Below are 19,342 nucleotides of genomic sequence, written 5' to 3' on the forward strand. Positions count from 1 at the left end.
GAATCCTTTCAGCCTTAGATCTAGGACTCTATGATCAGGAAAATGGGCACCATAATCGGATTCTCTTCTCACAATGTTGTACTGAGGAAAATTTCTTGTTGTTGTTGCTGAGTCACATCCCACTTGTGACCCCATCTGGGGTTTTCTTGGCAAAAGATACTGGCGTGGTTTGCTATTTCCTTTTCCAGTTCATTTGACAGATGAGGAAACTGAGACAAACAGGGTTAAGTGACCTGCCCAGAGTCACACAGCTAGAAAGTGTCTGAGACCACATTTGAACTCAGGTTTCCCTGACTCTAGGCCCCGTGCTCTATCTACTGCACTACTGCTTGCCCAGAAGACACTTCTGGGCAAACTTCTAAATCCTATAAACCCATGTTGGTAAACTCATGGCACACATGCCTCCACGTGCCAGAGAGGACTGCTCCAGTTCCCCTCTCCACAGCACACAAGTCCATTTTTCACATGTCCTACCCCTTTGCCCAGCAGCCCAATGCCATCACTTCCTCCCTTCCCTGTCTGGGGTAAATCAAGGGGTTCACAGGTGGCTTGAGGATGTAGTTTAGACTCACAATGTTTAGACTCTCTAAATGGTTTGCCAACAATACTATAAGCCTAAAATTAACTAACTTGTAGGCAGAGGTATGAAGGAAGTTTTCTGAGCAAGAAGAATATTTAGTCCAATTAAATACTCTTTTATTAAGCACCTATTGTGTGGAAGGCACTATGCTAGCTACTAAGGATATGTAAACCTTGACCTGAAGGAGCTTACATTCTTCTAGGGCAGTGATGTGGAACCTTTTAGAGACCCTGTATCCAGCTGCACCCTCACTCAGCATGAGAGCCAACCCCTCACCCCAGACAGGGGAGGGAGAAAGTGCTCCCATTAAGTTGCTGGACAGAAGGGCAGGTAAAGTGAAAAATATCCCCAGGCACAGTGGAGAGGGGAAGTAGAGCAGCCTCCTCCAGCATGTGTGCCATAGGTTTACCAACACGGTTCTAGGGCATACCCCATTTGTAGACAAAAGTAAATATGATAGTTTGATGAAGGAGAGTGTACTAGCAACTAGGGGTCTCAGGAAAGGCTTCCTGGATGAGATGGCACTAGAGTTGAGCCTTGAAGCAAGCTAAAGATTCTAAAAGGCAGAGTGGGGGAAGGAGTGTGTTTCCAGGCACTATTGACAGCTTAAGCAAATGCACCAAGAGGTAGGGGATACCTCTTGAATACCATATTCAAGGAACAGCAAATGGTCAGTTTTTCTGGAACCCAAGAGTGCATGAAAGGGGAGTTATGGGAAATAAAGCTGGAAAGGTGAGCCAGAACAACAGCATGAGAGCTCTAAGCATCAAGCTCCCCAGTCTGAATTCTACTCCAGCAATAAGAAGGAGCCAAGGAGAGCACAGGAGACCCTGTGCTTAAGAAGATTTCTCCAGCAGCCATGTGGCAGATGGACTGAAGATGGCAGAAGCTAGAAGCAGGAAGGCCAATTAAGAAGCATGATCATAGAATGCCAGAGCCAGGGGAACCTTGGACATTGTTCTTCAGATGATAATGTTCTTCTTTCAGTGGAGAAGTTACATATGTTGTCACAATGGAATTGCTCATTGAAGAGCAGAGCTGGAATATATCTGGAAATGACTGCAATAAAACCAAAAGGTATTCATTGAACTTACTTGTTTTAAAGAATAAAAAAAGGGCAGGGGTAGGGGGCAGCTAAGTGGCTCAGTGGATAGAGTCAAGCCTGGAGGTCCTGGGTTCAAATGTGGCCTCAGATACTTTCTAGCTGAGTGACCCTGAAGAAGTCACTTTACCCCAATTGCCTAGCCCTTACTACTCTTCTGCCTTAGAATGGATACTTAGCATTGATTCTAAGGCAGACAGTAAAGTTCTAGATTTTTAAAAAATAAAATAAAAATAAATAAAATAAAAATAAAAAGGGGATCCATGGGTTTTACATCATATTAGACCTACCTAAAATCAAATCAAGACCCCTCCCCCTCCCTCCCCTATCCCAAGGCATGGCCTTGTGAGACCAAGTAAGACTCAAGAAATGGCCAACTGGCCAAATGCGTGAAGTTGCTCAGAAGGCTTATATCCATTGGTGATACTTGGTGTCGATTCTAGACAGTATTTAAAAGGACCCCTGATTTCTCCACTAAACATCTGTGAAAGCCTCCAGAGGAGTTGAAGGGGGGGAACCCCATAAGTGAATGCAGGAAGGAGAAAAGGGGAGAAGAGCAGATTTCACAATGTGTATAGATCTGGCTCATAAAGTTAGGGGAAAATATACTGGCTGACTCTAAAGTGAGGCTCTCCTTTGCACATGAGGACACAAATACACACACATCTCGATTAAGGGAAAGAGGTTCCAAGCTGAGGGGATGGTCTGTGTGAAGGGGGGGAGTGGCTGGGAGGGGAAGAGGGGAAATGGAATGCTCCCATGCACAGATAAATTGACGTGCTGATGGTCCAGCTTCCAGTTATATAAAATAAATGTCCTACTTCTTCAAGCTAGAGCAATATGAGAGTTTAGAAACCCAAGGAAAACATTTTCATTTCTTTCCAACTATTCCTAGCCATATCATAGAGGCAGCATGGTGTACTAAATAGAAAACTGGCACTGGAATTGATATACATTCTGGCTGTGAGACCTTGGACAAGATCTGTACTCTAGGCAACTATAATACTGTAAGTATTTGAGTAAATGGTGCCCATTACTCTGACGGAGGGAGTTTCCTCATTGGGGAATTCCTATCTGTGTGAAATCCTATGTGAAATCAGAAATTCAGTCCTTATCCCTATCTTCTTGCCTACAGGCCCAGCGATGGGGGCTCTGTTTGGAAACACTTCTTACCAGAGCCAGGGCCACCAGGCAATTCATAAAGACCATCTATCTACCCATGGAGTATCAAGACTGCAAACTATATCCAGCAGAGAGTAATTCCATGAGGGTAGCAACTGTTCTTTGTTTTGTCTTTGTATCCAAGTCACTGAGGCCAATACTTTGCACATAGTAGGCACTTTATAAGTGCAGGTTGAAGTCAGGAAGGTCTCGATGCAAATCTGGCCTCAGATACTTTCTAGTTGTGTGACCCTGGAGAAGTCACGTAACCCCAAATTGCTCAACCCTTATCACTGATATTTAGTATGATTTTAAAACAGAAGATAAGGGTTAAATAGATAAACAAAGAAACTAATAAATAAATAAATAAATGCTTGTTGAATCTCTTGGTGAAGGGAGTAAGCACTCCAATGAAATCACAGCTCCTTCTAGGAAAGTCTGGGAGCACAGATTTAGAGCAGAAGGGACCTTGGAGATCATCTAGTTCCCACATCCCTCGCTTTAAAGATGAACAAATTGAGGCCCCAATTACTTAAAGAGCTTACTCGAGGTCAGTATTAAAAAGCAGAGCCACAACTTGAATCCAGGTCTTCTGACTATGAGGACTTTGTCCAGTCAAAGGGCTAGCTAGGATTGGAAGAAAATAGCCTAGGAAGTAGTGGAGGGCTGGGAGAGGAAGAGTAGAAAGCAGTCTTTTAGCCCCTCTGTTTTTCTTTATCTCAACCCTTTGCCTGATCTGCAGGTCTTTGGTCCCTGGGGCAGGACAAATGAATAAAGGGCAGTATTACCTAATGGGGTTCTGAGACAAATTTCTACTGGGGAATCAGAAACCCAGTGAAATAAGAAAGTAAGGAGAGGAAACTATAGGGAACCCTTGGAGAAAGAAAGAAGATAAGAGAACATCTGGTATCTATGAAGGAGAAAATACCCAATCATCCAGAAGATTCTGTGAAGGTAAAGAAACCCTCATTATAGGGAATTAAGGGTAATTGGAGTAGAGGGGAGGGTTGAAGAGTGAGTAGGAAACACAGTTAACTATGAAAGATCAAAAGCCTTCAAGAGCCTTCAATATGCCCCCAAATAGTGGTAGACTGTATTAGCAAAAAGCTTGTATACAAATGCTACACTGTTTCTCAGAAAGGAATCTATTTTCACCACTATTTTTCAAAGGAAAGCAAAATGGCTGCTTTATAATATCTTTGTAACAAGGAAAGGCAACAATGTTAGCAATTAAAAATCAACTCCCCTATTTAGCTTTAAAACTCTTTGCAACCCAACCCCTTCCTCTTCCTTATAATTCCTCTCCATGCATTCTAAACACTCAGTGATACAACTGGATAGGACAACTATTCCCAACTCACTATATGTTCTATCTCCATGCCTTTCCCTTGGCTCTGTCCTATGCCTGGGATGCTCTCCTCCTCCTGTTACTTCTTTGACTTCCTTCAATACCCAGTCCAAAAGCCAGCTTCTGCAGAAGGTCTTTCCCAGCCTCCCCAGCAGGGTCTTCTCTCTGAGAACATCTTCCAGAAATATACAAGGATTGATAGAAGATGGATCAACAAATACAAAGATACAGATTTAGATATTTTATCTTTTGTATGTCAATTGTATCTTGTGTGTATACAATTACAATGTGTGTTATAATATACATAATAATATGCATATATAATTATAATGTATGTATACATATCTTATATATACTGAAATATGTATATGTTATCTCCCTTAGGTAAGCTCCTTGAAATCAGGGACTATTTCACCTTTACTTTTATATCCTAAGCACTTAGCAAAGTTCCTGGCACACAGTAGGTACTTTGTTAAGGTTTGTGGATGATGACAATGATGTATCTATGTATGTAGCAAGTTACTTTTTTGAGTTCCTTTTCATTTCTCTACTCCTAATTTCTGGTGCAATTCATTATAAGATGGCATTTTAGTCCCAGTGGAATCACGCGTCGGCTACGGGGGGTGGGAGGGAGGAAAAGAAAATGATCTTTGTCTTTAATGAATAATGCATGGAAATGATCAAATAAAATACTATAAAATTTAAAAAAAGATGGCATTTTAGTATTGAAGAAAAAATAGGTTGATCATTAAGTATAATGGGTAGACAAAGCCCTGAAGACCTGGATTCAGGTTGTGGCTCTGCTTCTTATACTGATGTGAGCTCAGATAATCCTTTTAAGTAATGAGTAGACATCCAGGCCACTAGATGTCAAAAGAAGTTCAATAAGACCTCCAGCAAGTTAAGTAGACCACTGTGTTGAATTCTAAGAGTACACAAATAAAAGTTGCTCAGAATGAGCATGAGAAATAGGCCACTATCTGCACTAATGATGTGCTAGATCCCTTGAAGTATTTCTGAGATTCCCTTATTGACAATCTCTCTCCCCAAGATGGGCCCCCAAACCTCTCTGGTGCTTAGGGTCTAGTGATTTGGGTCTGTTCTACACCCACTCCTTCCTTCTACCTGTCACTCCCTTCTTCCTTTCCTTTCCCAGAAATTTCTTTTTCCTCATACATACCATCTAGGTAATGTCTGGGATCTCCATGACCTTGGAGAGATGGGAAACCAATCAGACCTCCTGATCAAGAATACACCCCAAAAAACCCACTGCCCTCACTTAAGTTATCCATCAGCTACCCTGATGTGGAGGAGACAAGACCCAGGCATTTCCCAGAAGCAGGAGCAGGAGTGATGGAGAGGGGACATGCAGGTCTATGCAATTTGTCCTCTGGATTATCACTGACATACCCCACCATCATCAGCCTGGGCTGAAGATCATCCTATCAGAGGCCTCTCTCGATCTCTCTTTCTGTCTCTGTCTCTATCTCTGTCTTTTTTCTGTTTCTTTCTGTCTATTGCTCTTTCCAGACTGAACAGGACTCCCAAAGCACTGATCCTTTTAATGGCAAGAAACATTTATGAAACACCATCTGTGTGCCGAGCAATGTACCAGCTTTCGATTTTTCTGCTTCCTTATTGCTCTGCTCCCACTGTACTTCTACTCCTGCTGGTCTCATTTGAGGAATTATCTTCCCTTGGGTGACTTAAAAGCTATAATAAAGTCCTTTTGTTTTAAAATCATCACTGGCCTGTTTGATTGGTTGCTGAGAGCTTCCTTTAGGTCCCCAAACCCAAGGAACAAATAGACACCCCCTCTAGAGGCTGTTGCAAAGCCAAACTCCATAACAGCATTGCCAAAGCTTAACTCAACCTTATATAATGAATGCAATTTAATTCCAAACACTCTGATTTTTCATTGAGGGTGTAGATTTTAATATGCACCTGGGGAAAATTACTAAGAAGCGAGATAGAGATCCTCCTTGGGAAGTGAGAGGTTCAAGGAAAAAGGGTGATTCTGGGAGCCAAGAATCTCGGAGAGGCCCATGCTGATTCCTCCGGACACAGCTCTCAGACCATTACAGGGACCTCAGAGGGCATCTGGCCCAATCCCCTTATTTTATGGATCCAGAATTGAATGAAATCCAAGCAGGTTTAGTGACTTGTCCAGGGGAGAAAAGAAAAGTTAGGATTCAAACCCAGGTCCTCTGGCCCTAAAATCAGTGATCTTTCTACCACCCCACCCCACACACCTCTATTGATTGGATTTAGCAGAGGAGTTCTCAAGCACAGAGCTCTTTGAGTGTAACCAGCACCTTTTAAGCACCTACTAACCAAAGGGTATTGTGCTACAATAAAAAAAAAAATTTTTTAAGCAAAGATTAAATAAGACAAGGTCCTTACTGACACCAAAGGCGCTTTCTAATCTAATCCATTTCCCTGTTCTTCCCTGAACTCTGAATGCCATCTCCTACCTCTGTGCAGTCACAGAAGCCATTCTCCAAGCCTTGAGTATGCCCTGCTCCTCTCTTCCCCATCCTTGCCTTCCTTCAGTCTCCTCCCACCTTCCTTGACTGCCCACCTCCCTGCTGCCCCCCAGCTCTTTTCCCTCCCCCAATTCTATAGTTCTTTGTTTCATCTGTCTTTTGCCAGCTTCACTCCCTGCCCTGTATCACACTTCTCTGGGCTATTTCCCCCATAGCAAAATATAAGCCCTTTGAAGGCAACAGCCGGTTTTCCCCCATGTGGCTTTGCAAGTGTGTTGACACTGAGAAGTGTTTAATAAGTATTTGCTGAATCAGACTTAATTACCTCAAGACACATGCAAAGATCAATGAATCATTGAAAATTTATTAAGCTTAATGGGAACTGAGTACTAAAAATAAAAATGAATAAACTGAGACAGTCTGACGTGAAGAAGTTTTCATCCTAATAGGAGGAGGTAACATATATAAGGGAGGGAAGTTCTGCTCTAGGGAATCATGGAGTTTATGGGTAGAGACACAGGGCAGCCATGGGGCAGGCCCTTTCCAAAAGCAAAGGCAATACTTGCCCAGAGCAAAAGGCATAGGGTAGGCACCTAGCCAGAGTCAGAGCAGATGTCATGAAGAGCTGCACTGGAGACTGGAGGCAATGTGAAGCACCTGGGAGTGGCTAGGTCATCACATCATAGAGTAGGGGATTCCTCATCCCCTATCCTCATCCAATCCAATTTCTCTCATTTTACAGGTGAGGACACTGAGACCTAGGGAATTTATGTGACTTGCTCAAGGTCACACAGGTAGCAAGCAATGGAGGGAAGCTCCTTTGAAAGTTGTTGTCCATCCTTCATTTTTGAAGAAGACCAATGACATTATAGGGTGATGTCTTCACTGACACAAGCAATGGAGGGAAGCTCCTTTGAAAGTTGTTGTCCATCCTTCATTTTTGAAGAAGACCAATGACATTATTGGGTGATGTCTTCACTGACACAAGCAATGGAGGGAAGCTCCTTTGAAAGTTGTTGTCCATCCTTCATTTTTGAAGAAGACCAATGACATTATTGGGTGATGTCTTCACTGACACAAGCAATGGAGGGAAGCTCCTTTGAAAGTTGTTGTCCATCCTTCATTTTTGAAGAAGACCAATGACATTATAGGGTGATGTCTTCACTGACACAAGCAATGGAGGGAAGCTCCTTTGAAAGTTGTTGTCCATCCTTCATTTTTGAAGAAGACCAATGACATTATTGGGTGATGTCTTCACTGACACAAGTCAAGATATCGATAAATCTTTGAAAGTTAGACATCTCAGGAAAGAAGGATCTATGGCTCTATCAAACATGAGGCACTGCATAATCAGTGAATTGGTCACAGGAATCAGGTTGCCACTCAAATAGCTCTCATTCCATGACAAATGTAGAACCAGAAAGGAACTTGGAGATCATCTAGTCCAGGCTCTTTTTTTTTTTATAGATGAGAAAACTAAGGCCTAAGGAGATCAAGTGAGTGAAGAATCATGGGCTCAATATATAGGATAACAATAATACTGTTTTAAAGATCATCAGCTGTGAAGAACTTGACTACTTTGAACAATATGATAATCCAGGACAAATTGCAAAGGACTCATGATGAAACATGCTATCCAACTCCAGACAGACAACTGATGGATTCTGAGTACAAATTGAAACTTTTTTTCTTTCCTTTTTTGTTCTTGCTCTATTTTTTCAGAATAAGGCTAATGTAGAAATGTTTTGCAGCTAATGTGGAAATGTTTTGCATGACTTCATATGTATAATGAGTATCATGTTTCTTATCCTCTCAATAGGTAAAGGAGCAAAGGAAGAGAGAGAAGAATTTGGAACTGAAAATAAAAATAAGTTAAAAACAAACAAAAAAAGAATTCTAAGGTCCCAGACATAGACTGTAAAGGCCACCAGAAGCCATCTAATCAATGCCTTAACATTCTTCACAGATGAAGAAAAATTTTTCAGTCAGGGAAAGTGACCTGCCCAAGGTCACACTGGCTGTAAGCAGAAGTTGAATAGAAAGTGAACAACATTCATTCTCTCACCAATCAAGACAGCTTAGTCTCAGAAGAACATTCTGATGATAAGTGTATTAACTAAAATCAAATTAAGCCCCATTTCCAGACCTGCAGCCAGATATGAGAATGTGGCACATACATTAAGAAATGATACTTGGAGGCAGGGTATAGAGATCCAGGTCCTGGGTTCAAATTTGACCTCAGATACTTCCTGACCATGTGACCCTGGGCAAATCACTTAATCCCAACTACCTAGATTTTACTGCTCTTTTGCCTTGAAAGAGATACTTGGTATCAGTTCTAAAATAGGAAATAAGGGTTTAAAAATTTTTTTAAGAAAAAGAAATGATACAAAGTGTTTCATGAGAGATTCAAACCAAGAACTATGCAAAGTTGAATGGGAAAAGGGGAAGAGGGATTGTTAATGGCTAGGAAATTAAGGAAGGGTTCCCAGAGAAGATCTGAGCCTTAAAAGGTAGAGAGGAGCAACAGGGACAGATAGAGGGAGGAAAGAAGAACAGGATGAAGAAAGGCAAGAAGGTAAGAGAGAAAAAGAGTTCCTTTATACCGGAATATTTCCAAAAGAGATGAGAAAGGTAGTATAATGCCATATTTATTGTATAAATCCTTGAATGCTAAGCTAAGGGGCATGAACTGTACGACATACTTTTTTTTTTTAATTAAAACCCTTACCTGTCTTGGAGCCATTGACTCCAAGGCAGAAGAGTGGTAAAGGGTAGGCAATGGGGGTTAGGTGACTTGCCCAGGGTCACACAGCTGGGAAGTGTCTGAGGTCAGATTTGAACCTAGGACCTCCTTTCTCTGGGCCTGGTTCTCAATCCACTGAGCTACCCAGCTGCCCCCTGTATGACATACTTAACAGAGAATAATGGACATATTTTTAGCAGAGGACTGACATTATCACATGGGAGATACTATCACCTAGTATGAAGGTAGGAAAGTAAGCAATTGGGATTAAATGACTTGCCCAGAGTCACATGGCCAGGAAGTATCTGAGGTCACATTTGAACCCAGGACCTGGATCTCCATCCCCTGTCCTCATGTATCATTTCATAATGTAATATGTATGTAATGTAGGGGGCAGCTGAGTAGCTCAGTGGATTGAGAGCCAGGTCTAGAGACGGGAGGTCCTAGGTTCAAATCTGGCCTCGGACACTTCCCAGCTGTGTGACCCTGGGCAAGTCACTTGACCCCCATTGCCTAGCCCTTACCACTCTTCTGCCTTGGAGCCAATACACAGTATTGACTCCAAGACAGAAGGTGAGGGCTTTTTAAAAAAATATGTATGTAATGTAATAGTTCAGAGACCAGATGAAGGTAAGTCATCAGTAAGGACCTCAAGATCTTTTTGGATGTTGACTCGATCATCCAGGGATATCTTTCTCCTTTGTGTCATCTGCAGAGTTCTTGAGCATGCCATCTAATTGTAATAATTTTAAAAAAATAATATTTCTACCACCCAGAGATATATATTTTATAAAGTTTATTAGGAAGGGTAGCCAATCATTGCTAAGTACCTGCCTGTGTGGTGCCTAGCCTGCCGGTCTTTTCCTCATTCCCCCTCACCTCCTGCACTCTCTCTTCTCCTCATAGTCTTCTCGTTGGTCTCTCCTGATTCTGCCCCAAACCTTAACTTTTACTGACGTTCAGAACATACACCGATGCAACCCTGGCACAACTGCGGTATGTCAGGAATGTTTGATAGACAGGCAAAGTTACTCAGGAGGGGGAGGGGATGAGCTTCCTTGACACAATATCCTTGGTCCAAATCATTGACAAACATGTGTAAACAGTCTGAAGACAAGCCCAGATGCTTGCGGGACTCCGTTGGAGACCTCTGGCCATGTTGATCTTGGATCATTATCAACTATTCTTTGAGGCTGGTCATCCAACACACTTTTAATTTAGCTGATTCAACTGTCATCTGCTTTGCGTTTCTCCATCTTCTCCACAAGCAGAGAATAAGACGCATCATCAAAAGCTTTGCTAAAATGAAGGTAATGTATATCTAGTCCATTCCCTCCGCGTGCTAATTTAGTAATGCCATCTGAAAAATGGAAGGAGGCGCATCAGATTTGCAGAAAATACAAAACTGAGAAGGACAGCTGAATGCTGGATGATAGAATCAAGACCCCCAATCTAGTCAGATGAAATTTAATAAAATCAAATGTCAAGTCCAAAAAAAAACGACTTTACAAGTAAATAATAATAACATCTAGTATTTATAGAGTGCGTTAACATTTGCAAACATTTGATCCCCCACAATTCTCCTGGGAGGTAGATGTTATTATTATATCATTTTACATTTGAGGAAACTGAGGCAGACAGAGATTAAGCAATAGGCTTAATTAGTTAATTAATTAATCTCAACTACTAAGTGTCAAAGGCCACATTTGAACTCAGGTTTTCCTGACTCTAAGCCCAGTACTCTCTTCACTGTACCATCCAGCTGAAGGAAGCCACTGGTGACATTAGAGATAAAAGTTTCATTGGTAACTTTAAAGAGAACATTTTCCATTGGGGCACAAGAACCAGACTGCAAGGGGGAAACGGTAGACGACTTCTTCAAGAAGTCTGAGGGTGAAAGAGAGGACAGAGATGAGACAGAAGGGGAGGAGGTCAAAGGAAACCTTTTTTAGGAGTGCAGAAACTCCAGCATGTTTGCAAAGGGATGGCAGGGAGCTGGTGAAGACTGAAGGTGGCAAATGTAAGCTTCCTGAGGGAAGGGACTGTTCTCTTTTGTCTTATTTCTCCATTCACTATCCCTAAACCATCCCAGCACTGCCTAGACCGAAATTGTCTTCCTGTTAATACTCCCCTGGTTGTGTTGTGACTCCCATTAGAAAGTAAGCTCCTTGAGGGCACGGAGAGTCCATTTTGCATTTGTATTCCTCTAGGTGAGCACAGCACCAGAGCCCATAGATATGCTTGATAAATGACTGTTGGTGAATTGATAAAAACACAGGTAGCTTTAGTAAAAAATAAAAAAGGAGGTGAGGGGTGAAGATGATCAGAAGTTTGAGATGTATCAGTGGCACATGGCTAGAGCTCTGGATGGCTTGAAATTAGAAACACTTTAGTTCAAATACCACCATGGCAGGCAGCAGTGGATTGAGAACCAGGCCCAGAGATGGGAGGTCCTGGGTTCAAATCTGACCTAAGACACTTCCTACCTGTGTAACCTTGGGCAAGTCATTTAACCCCCATTGCCTAACCCTTACCACTCTTCTGCCTCGGAACCAATATACAGTATGGATTCTAAGACAGAAGGTAAGGGTTTAAAAAAAATTTTTTAATATATTGCCACAGACTCATACTAGCTGTATTACCTTGGATAAGTCATTTAGACTCTCTGAGTGAAGGAAATGGGCATTTATATAGTACCTACTATGTGTTAACTACTGTGCTAAATGCTTTTACAGATATATCTCACTTGATCTTCACAACAACCATGGAAAGTAGGTACTATTATTACCCTCAGTTTACAGTTAAGAAAACTGAGGCTTACAGAGATGAAATGACTTGCCTAAGATCACAGTCAAGTAAGTTTCTGTGGCTGAATTTGAACTCAGAACTTTTTAAGTACAGGCCCAGCACTCTATCCCCTGATCCATTACCCTCTGTATAATATAAAGGTAAATATAAAATAAGAGTAATAATAGCATCTACCCCCACCAGATTCTTATAAGGATCAGATGAGATGATTATAAAGCACTCTGTAAACCTTAGGAGCACCTAGATGGTGCAGAGGCCAGGATTCAGAAAGATTCATCTTTGTGAATTCAAATCTGCCCTCAGACATTTAATAGCTAAGTGACTCTGAACAAGTCACTTAACCCTCTCTGCTTCAATTTCCTCATCTGTTAAATGAGCTGGAGAAAGAAATAGCAAACCACTCCAGTACCTCTGCCAAGAAAACTCCAAATGGGGGTCAGAAGGGTTGGACACACTGAAGCAACTCAACAACTATCCTATATGAAGGCTAGCAAATGTGTTTTAAAAAATTTAAGATCTGGAAGAAGGAAGTTGAGGAGCTTAAGATGTTGGTTTTCATCTTTTCAGTGAGATGGAAGTTGGGTCCTGTGAACCCATGGGAAGGGAGGTGAGAAGGGGGGGAGCAAGAAGAGAGAAGTAAATGTGAAATGGGTGCTGGGAGAATGAGACAGAGAATCGGAGATCCCAATCAAAGGCTCTCTGTGCAACATTGTCAGCCCAGTTGAGCCTATGCATCAGAAATTTATGATGGGTGAAATCAGCCCAATTACATGCCATTCTCTAGAGGAGCTGAGTAGTTCAGAAGAAGAATTCGGATGGTAGGAGCTATCCAGGGTTGAGGATCCATGATGCAAGAACAGCAGGAGGTCAGAGAACAAGGGCATCCCTAATATCCTGGTGGTAAGAGGTAGTTTTGAAATATAAATGAGAGATGAGAAGGCAGAGTCAGAGGCAAGATGATAAGATAAAGACAAAACTAAGTTAGAGAAAGAAACTAGTCATGCCTAGGGACCAGCATGGGATCTGTCAAGCAATTACTGGTGCCCAGTATGTGATCCAGCTTCAGAGGAACTCAGAGATACTGGGGAGAAGACCGAGCAGCCCACAAAAGACTCCAAGGAAAATGGAAAAAGGTTTTGGAGAAGGCAGTTCTAAATCAAAGTATAATCTAGTGCCCCCCCCAAAAAAAAATGGGGCTTTAGAGATTTTGTAGTGGTTATTGTTATTATTGACCAGGCAACTGAAGCACTCATCTTGGAGTCAGGAAGACCAAATTCAAATCCTGCCTTTGCTAGCATTAGCTATGTAACCCTAGGCAAGTTGTGTGGCCCCTTCTGCCTCAGGTGTTTTAATTGTAAAATGAGGTTAATATTAGAGCCTACCCTACTGGGTTGTCATGCAGCTTCACAAACCTTAATGAGCTATATAAAGGCTATTTTCTTTCAATACTTACCTTCCATCTTAAAATCAATGCTGTGTATTAAGTTCCAGGGCAGAAAAGAAAGGAAAGGGTTAGACAATGGGAGTAAAGTGGCTTGCCCAGGGTCACACAGCTAGGAAGTACCTAAGGCCATATGTGAACCCAGGATCTCCTGTCTTGAGACCTGGCTCTCATTCTACCCAACCACCTCGCTGCCCCTATAAATGCTATTATTAATGCTGTTGTTATTCTCTTGTCTCTATGACTGTGTCTCTGTCTCTGTTTCTCTGTCTCTCTCTCTCTCTCTCTCTCTCTCTCTCTCTCTCTCTCTCTGTGTGTGTGTGTGTGTGTGTGTCTGTGTCTCTCTCTGTCTCTGTGTCTCTCTCTGTTTCTGTCTCTGTCTCTCTCTGTCTCTCTATCTCTCTGTCTCTCTCTCTCTTCCTCTTCTCCCTTCCACTATGTTAATCAATGACTCTCTCCCACCATCTTTGCTCTAATATATCCATACACACATAAATAAACAAAAAAAGTGAGGGAGGAGAAACAACTAAAACAAAAAGTAGCAATCAGGAACCTTTAAGCCTTAGTTATGTGAAAGACAGAGGATGTTTAACTCAGGAAAAGGATCATAGAGGTTCAGTTGGTCAGTGGCTAAAGAGGGAACAGAAGGCAACTGGCTGGTAAGGAGTGAGGTCACCCTAGAAAGCAGGATTCTAGTTACTGTTTGGCATACAGAATATCTATGTGATGGCCTTGGGAACAAAGGCCCCGTGTTTTTAACAACAATATTCTTCCTGTGATTCTGCATGACTTTGGAGCATAGTGTCCAGAGGTTGAGAATCACCCAAAGGACAACAGAGAAACACAGAGTGAATATCAATAGGCTATAAGACACTGCAAATGAAGAATTAGGCAGAAGTGGCATAGAAGAATTCATTAGAGAAATGCATGACCTGGAAAAAAAAAGTGGGCTAGTCACAGTGAGAATGAGACACAATCAATGGGCAGACTACATGCTCTGCTGGTATGACTGCAATGTCAGAACTTGAGGAAGGTTCCCCCAGCACACTGGATGAACCCCCCTTTCGTGAAGTTATAGGAAGACCTGGAGAGTTGTTCAGGATGGACAGGCAGGGATAGGCTTTGAGCTGCATAGTTGGGGGCAATGCCCACATCCACCAGATCACAGTCTCAGAGCCTCAAAGGACATTAATGACCAAACAACTTTCATTCCTCAACAATCCTGGCCCAGACCCAAATACAAAACCCAAGAAGCCCTCAATACCAGTTTAGAAAACCACTGATTTTATCAGCTCGGAAAACCAAACTCTTTCATTCCATTCTCATTTAATGAACCCACTGCTACTTCCATTTGTCTCTTCTTATTTATTAGCCCATGCCAAACAATCCTGCAAACTATTGCATGCATAAAATCTGGTACGAGAATGCAGATTCCTTTTCCACATATTGTCTATCCCTAAGCCTCCATGCATGAACTCCACTCCATTCCCACCCTCTTAACTACCAATAATAAAGCTAATTTCTAAGATAAATAGGCAAAATATTCGTTAGTTAGTGCCAAAGAAAGCTCTATCATACCTTCTAGCTAATTAAAAAGAGTTACATGATCTAAAATCAGGAAATACTACTTGGTACAGAAGACTTGAAGTTCCAGTTTGGACTATTTTATGATTAAGGAAATCTTCATTCTATTGTCCGTGTGTGTTCATTTCAGCATGCATTAGTGTATTCTCGTGGTGCTAGAGCACCAGAGGTTGGTATTGCTCCCCCAACCAAGTTGTACCAGCTTTTCATAACTAGCTGTACTCCAGGAGAAGACAATGAATTTCTGCTTTTCCCAGGGTGTGGAGAATCATTCTCCTTTCATTGAGAGCAATAAGTTCCAAAACAGGACAAGGGAACCGTGTCCCCAGCAGTTAGAAGAGACTTTTGGAAACTATCCTAAAGAATAACCAGCATAATCTGGAAAGCTCAATAGGGCAGGATCTTTTACCTTTCTTAAAAAAAAAAAAAATTGCAAGCCCTTGCTACAGAGCAGAATAGAGCGGGTCTCTGAAAGGGATCTCAAATGACTTCCCAGGTATTAACGTCTCTAAAGAAGATTCTCTCCGGCGGAAGTCAAGGCCAGAAATCTTGCTTTGATATTCAGCAGAAATCGCTGGTCCTTCAATTCATGGGACCAAAAGAAGCCAGTGTGAGTGGGGAAGGTGGGCTGGAGACTCTTCCCCGACTCTGAAACAGGTTTCCCCGCCACCTTTGTGCATCCTCTTCTGGCCTCACCAACACAGGTGAGCCACCTGGCAAGAGTAACTTGCCTGGGAGGCAGAAAGAATGCAATACACTCACGCCCATATAAACACATACACACACGTGTGGCATTTTGGGTTTCCGGGAGGCAGATTGCTGACAGCCGCCTTCTGCAGCAGATTTGCAAGCAAACAGAAAAGCTAGTAGCAGAGCCAGCCGGCAGCTGGGCTGGGTTGCAAAGATCCCTTCCTCCCTCCTCCCGATAGCCCCTGACAGGCTGCCCCAGGTGCTTACCGGGGTCCGCCGCGCGGCCGTGCTCGGCCAGCGCCAGGAGCAGCAGCAGAAGCAGTAGCAGGGGCGGCAGCAGAGGAGGCGGTGGCGGCGGCAGCGGAGGAGTGGGCGGCATAGCCCTGGCCGCCGGCCTGGGGCTACCTGCGGCCCGGCTGGCCCCGTGCGCCCCCGGGCCCGCGCCCCGCTGGCCTTGGGGAGCCATGGGGGCACCGAACACATCAATGCAGCCCGCTGCCGCCGCCGCCGCCACCTCCCAGTCCTCGTCCTCCGGGAAGCGCCGGGGCAGCAAAGCCTCGCCTCCTCCCCCGACGTCCGCGCCCCGGGCCGGCCAGCTCACGGGGCATCTCGGGCCATGGCTCCGAGGCTGGAGTGGCCGCCGCTGCGGGAGTGCCCAAAGCTTCAGCGCGCCGGGGCTGCGGGCGGCATCCAGGCGCCCGAGCAGCTGCCGCCGCTGCTGCGTCCTAGCCGGCAACGAACTGGGGTTCCCACGCTGCCTCTGCCTCAGGCGCCTCCGGATCCGCCTCCCGTGCCCAATCAGCCCCCTCGCTCCGGCGCTCAGCGAACACCTGGACTCTGTCCGGGGGATGTGGGCAAGGAGGGCAGGGGACCTCTCCGCTGGGTCTCTTCCTGGCCGCGGCAGCGGCAGATGCTAGCTGGGAGTGGGCTGGCAAGACTGTCTCTCCTTCCCTCCGGCCTCTCACTCGCGCTCAGGCTCGGGCTTCAGCTCCCGCTTGCTCTGAGGCTCGCGCTCTGGGGCTGTGAATGCTATTGCAGCTGAGAAGAGGCGCTTCATTGACAAAGAAATCACGTAGCACCCAGAGCCGGGGAGAAAAGGGAGGAAACACAGAAGCGCCCCCCTCCCTCCCTCCCTCTCTCTCTCTCTCTCTCTCTCTCTCTCTCTCTTCCTCTCCCCCCCACCCTATCCTCTCCCCCCCACCCCCTTTGGTTCTCACACACACACACACACACACACACACACACACACACACACACTCACTCCACTCCCACAGGCATGCATCCCTCCCTGATCTTCCCAGCAGCCAAGGCAAGGAGGCCCCCTTCTGGGCTCTTCTTTTTCTGCTGCAAGGTGTCTTGCTTCTGTCTATCGCCCTCATAATTCTTGACTGGCAGGAGAGGATGAAAGGGTTGAGGATAGGCAGGCCGCTGTTCCAGGTAAAGGTTCTGAAGGAGTCATTCTGCAGAACGAACGATCTCCAGCCTGGATGGAGGAAAGTGCTGTGCAGACACATTCTCTGGACTGTCACGTCTCACAATGAGTAAAGAGGCTTAGCTTCATATTTTTTACAGATGAAGAAGCCCTGGGAATGGCCCCAGTGAACCAAATGGACAAATGTTTATTTAGCACCTGCTTTACACAAAGCACTTTGCTAAGTAAGTGTGATGGGAGAAAATAAACCAATCCAATAAGCATTCTCTCAGTGCTATGGAAGCTATGATCCTAGGCCCTGGGGTAAATGCTGGGGATTCCAGGCTAAAAACTAAGGGTCCCACATTCCACTGAGGGGACAGGGACTAGACCTGAGATTTCACTGACAAAGGAAATGTCTGTCACAGTGGAAGGATTGTGACTTGCTCAGGTGCATATGGCCACCAAGGCTCCAGAGAGCTCTACCCACTAAACCAAACTGCTTTTCTGAGGGGAATCACTCTGTAAAAAGGTAAGTATATTTGTTGCCACTGTTCAGTCATTTCAGTCCTGACCAATTCTTCAGTGATGGGATTTGGGGTTTTTTGGCAAAGATACTGGAGTGGTTTGCCTTTTCTTCTCCAGCTCATTTTACAGATGAGGAAACTGAAGCAAGCAGGGTGAAATGATTTGCCCAGGACAGTCCAGCTAGTATCTGAGGTCATATTTAAACTCAGGTCTTCCCAATTCCAGATCTAGGATTCCATCCTCTGGTTCGCCTACTTGTCCATAGATGAGTATAGACATTATTATTTAAGGACAGAGATAACATTGACAATTAGGGGAATCAGGAAAGGAAGTAACATATGACTTGATCTCTAAGTGAAGCTAGAAATGGGGGGTGGAGTGAGGAAAGGGAGATAAGGGGGCTAAATAGTTTTGGCAACGGGGTGGGCCACCATGGTTTAGACAATAGCAAATGTTACAAGAATGGAGGTGAGAGATGAAATGCTGAGGAACAAACAAGTCAGTCTATCTGGTACATAGTATGGGTGGAGAATAGTGTGCATCAAACCTAGAAATATGGGCTAGAAACAGATCATGAAGGTCTTTAAATGCCAAACAGAATTTTCAATTTTATCCTAGAGCTAGCAAGTGAGGACTGTGGGAGAGGAGGAAGAAGGAAGATAAGACTAAGCCTGGGAACCTGGATAACTAGAAGATGACAGTGCCCTCAACAGACAATGAGAATGTTGGGGGAAATAGAGCTTAAATTGGGAAGAGGAGAGGGGAAAAGGATTACAAGATCCTCTTTGGATGTGATGGGTTTGAGGTACCTCTAAGGTATCCAGTTGGACATATCCAGTGAGTGATACTGACCAGAGCTCTTTTGTTGTTCAATCAGGTTCTAACTCTTCACCACCTCATTTTGGGTTTTCTTGGCAAAGGGGTTTGCCATTTTCTTCTCCAGCTTATTTTACAAAGAAGGAAATTAAGGCAAACAGGATTAAGTGACTTGCCCAGGTCATTCAACTAGTATCTGAAGCCAGATTTGAATTTATGGATATGTCTTCTTGATTACAATCTCAGTGCTCTGTCCACTATCCTACTAGCTGCCCTGCCTAGAATTCAGGGATATGATTATCACTAGATATATAAATCTGGCCTTTATATACACAGAGATGATGATTGAAAGGAGCTGAGGAATTCACCAAGAGGGGATATTGAGAAAAATGAGAAGAAAGCCCAGATAGAGCCCTGGGATACACTCTTTCCTAGGGAGGTGGAAATGGTTGATTGGGAAAAGGAGAATGAGAAAATGTAGTTGGAGGAGAGGAACCAGGAAAGCATATTAAGTATAATAGAATATTAGAGTGTCAATAGTATCATAAATTAATAGTTTCAAATAATATCTGTTAATAGTGTCAACAGCCCCAGAAAGGTAAAAAAAGGATGAGAAATAAGAAAGGGCTATGAGACAATAA

General features: G+C 43.7%; 1 protein-coding gene across 1 annotated transcript in view; it reads right to left on the reverse strand.

The window, feature by feature from the left end:
• KIAA1549L (KIAA1549 like) overlaps positions 1–17,084 on the reverse strand; it is a 365,855-nt gene extending 348,771 nt beyond the window's left edge. The window contains exon 1 of the mRNA XM_056803787.1: positions 16,214–17,084. Within this exon, the coding sequence (XP_056659765.1) occupies positions 16,214–16,412 (199 nt within the window). The 5' untranslated portion in view covers positions 16,413–17,084. The remainder of the gene's footprint in view (positions 1–16,213) is intronic.
• Positions 17,085–19,342: the final 2,258 nt, after the last annotated feature.

This window comes from Monodelphis domestica, chromosome 6 (genome assembly GCF_027887165.1).
Source record: "Monodelphis domestica isolate mMonDom1 chromosome 6, mMonDom1.pri, whole genome shotgun sequence".
Lineage (NCBI taxonomy): Eukaryota > Metazoa > Chordata > Mammalia > Didelphimorphia > Didelphidae > Monodelphis > Monodelphis domestica.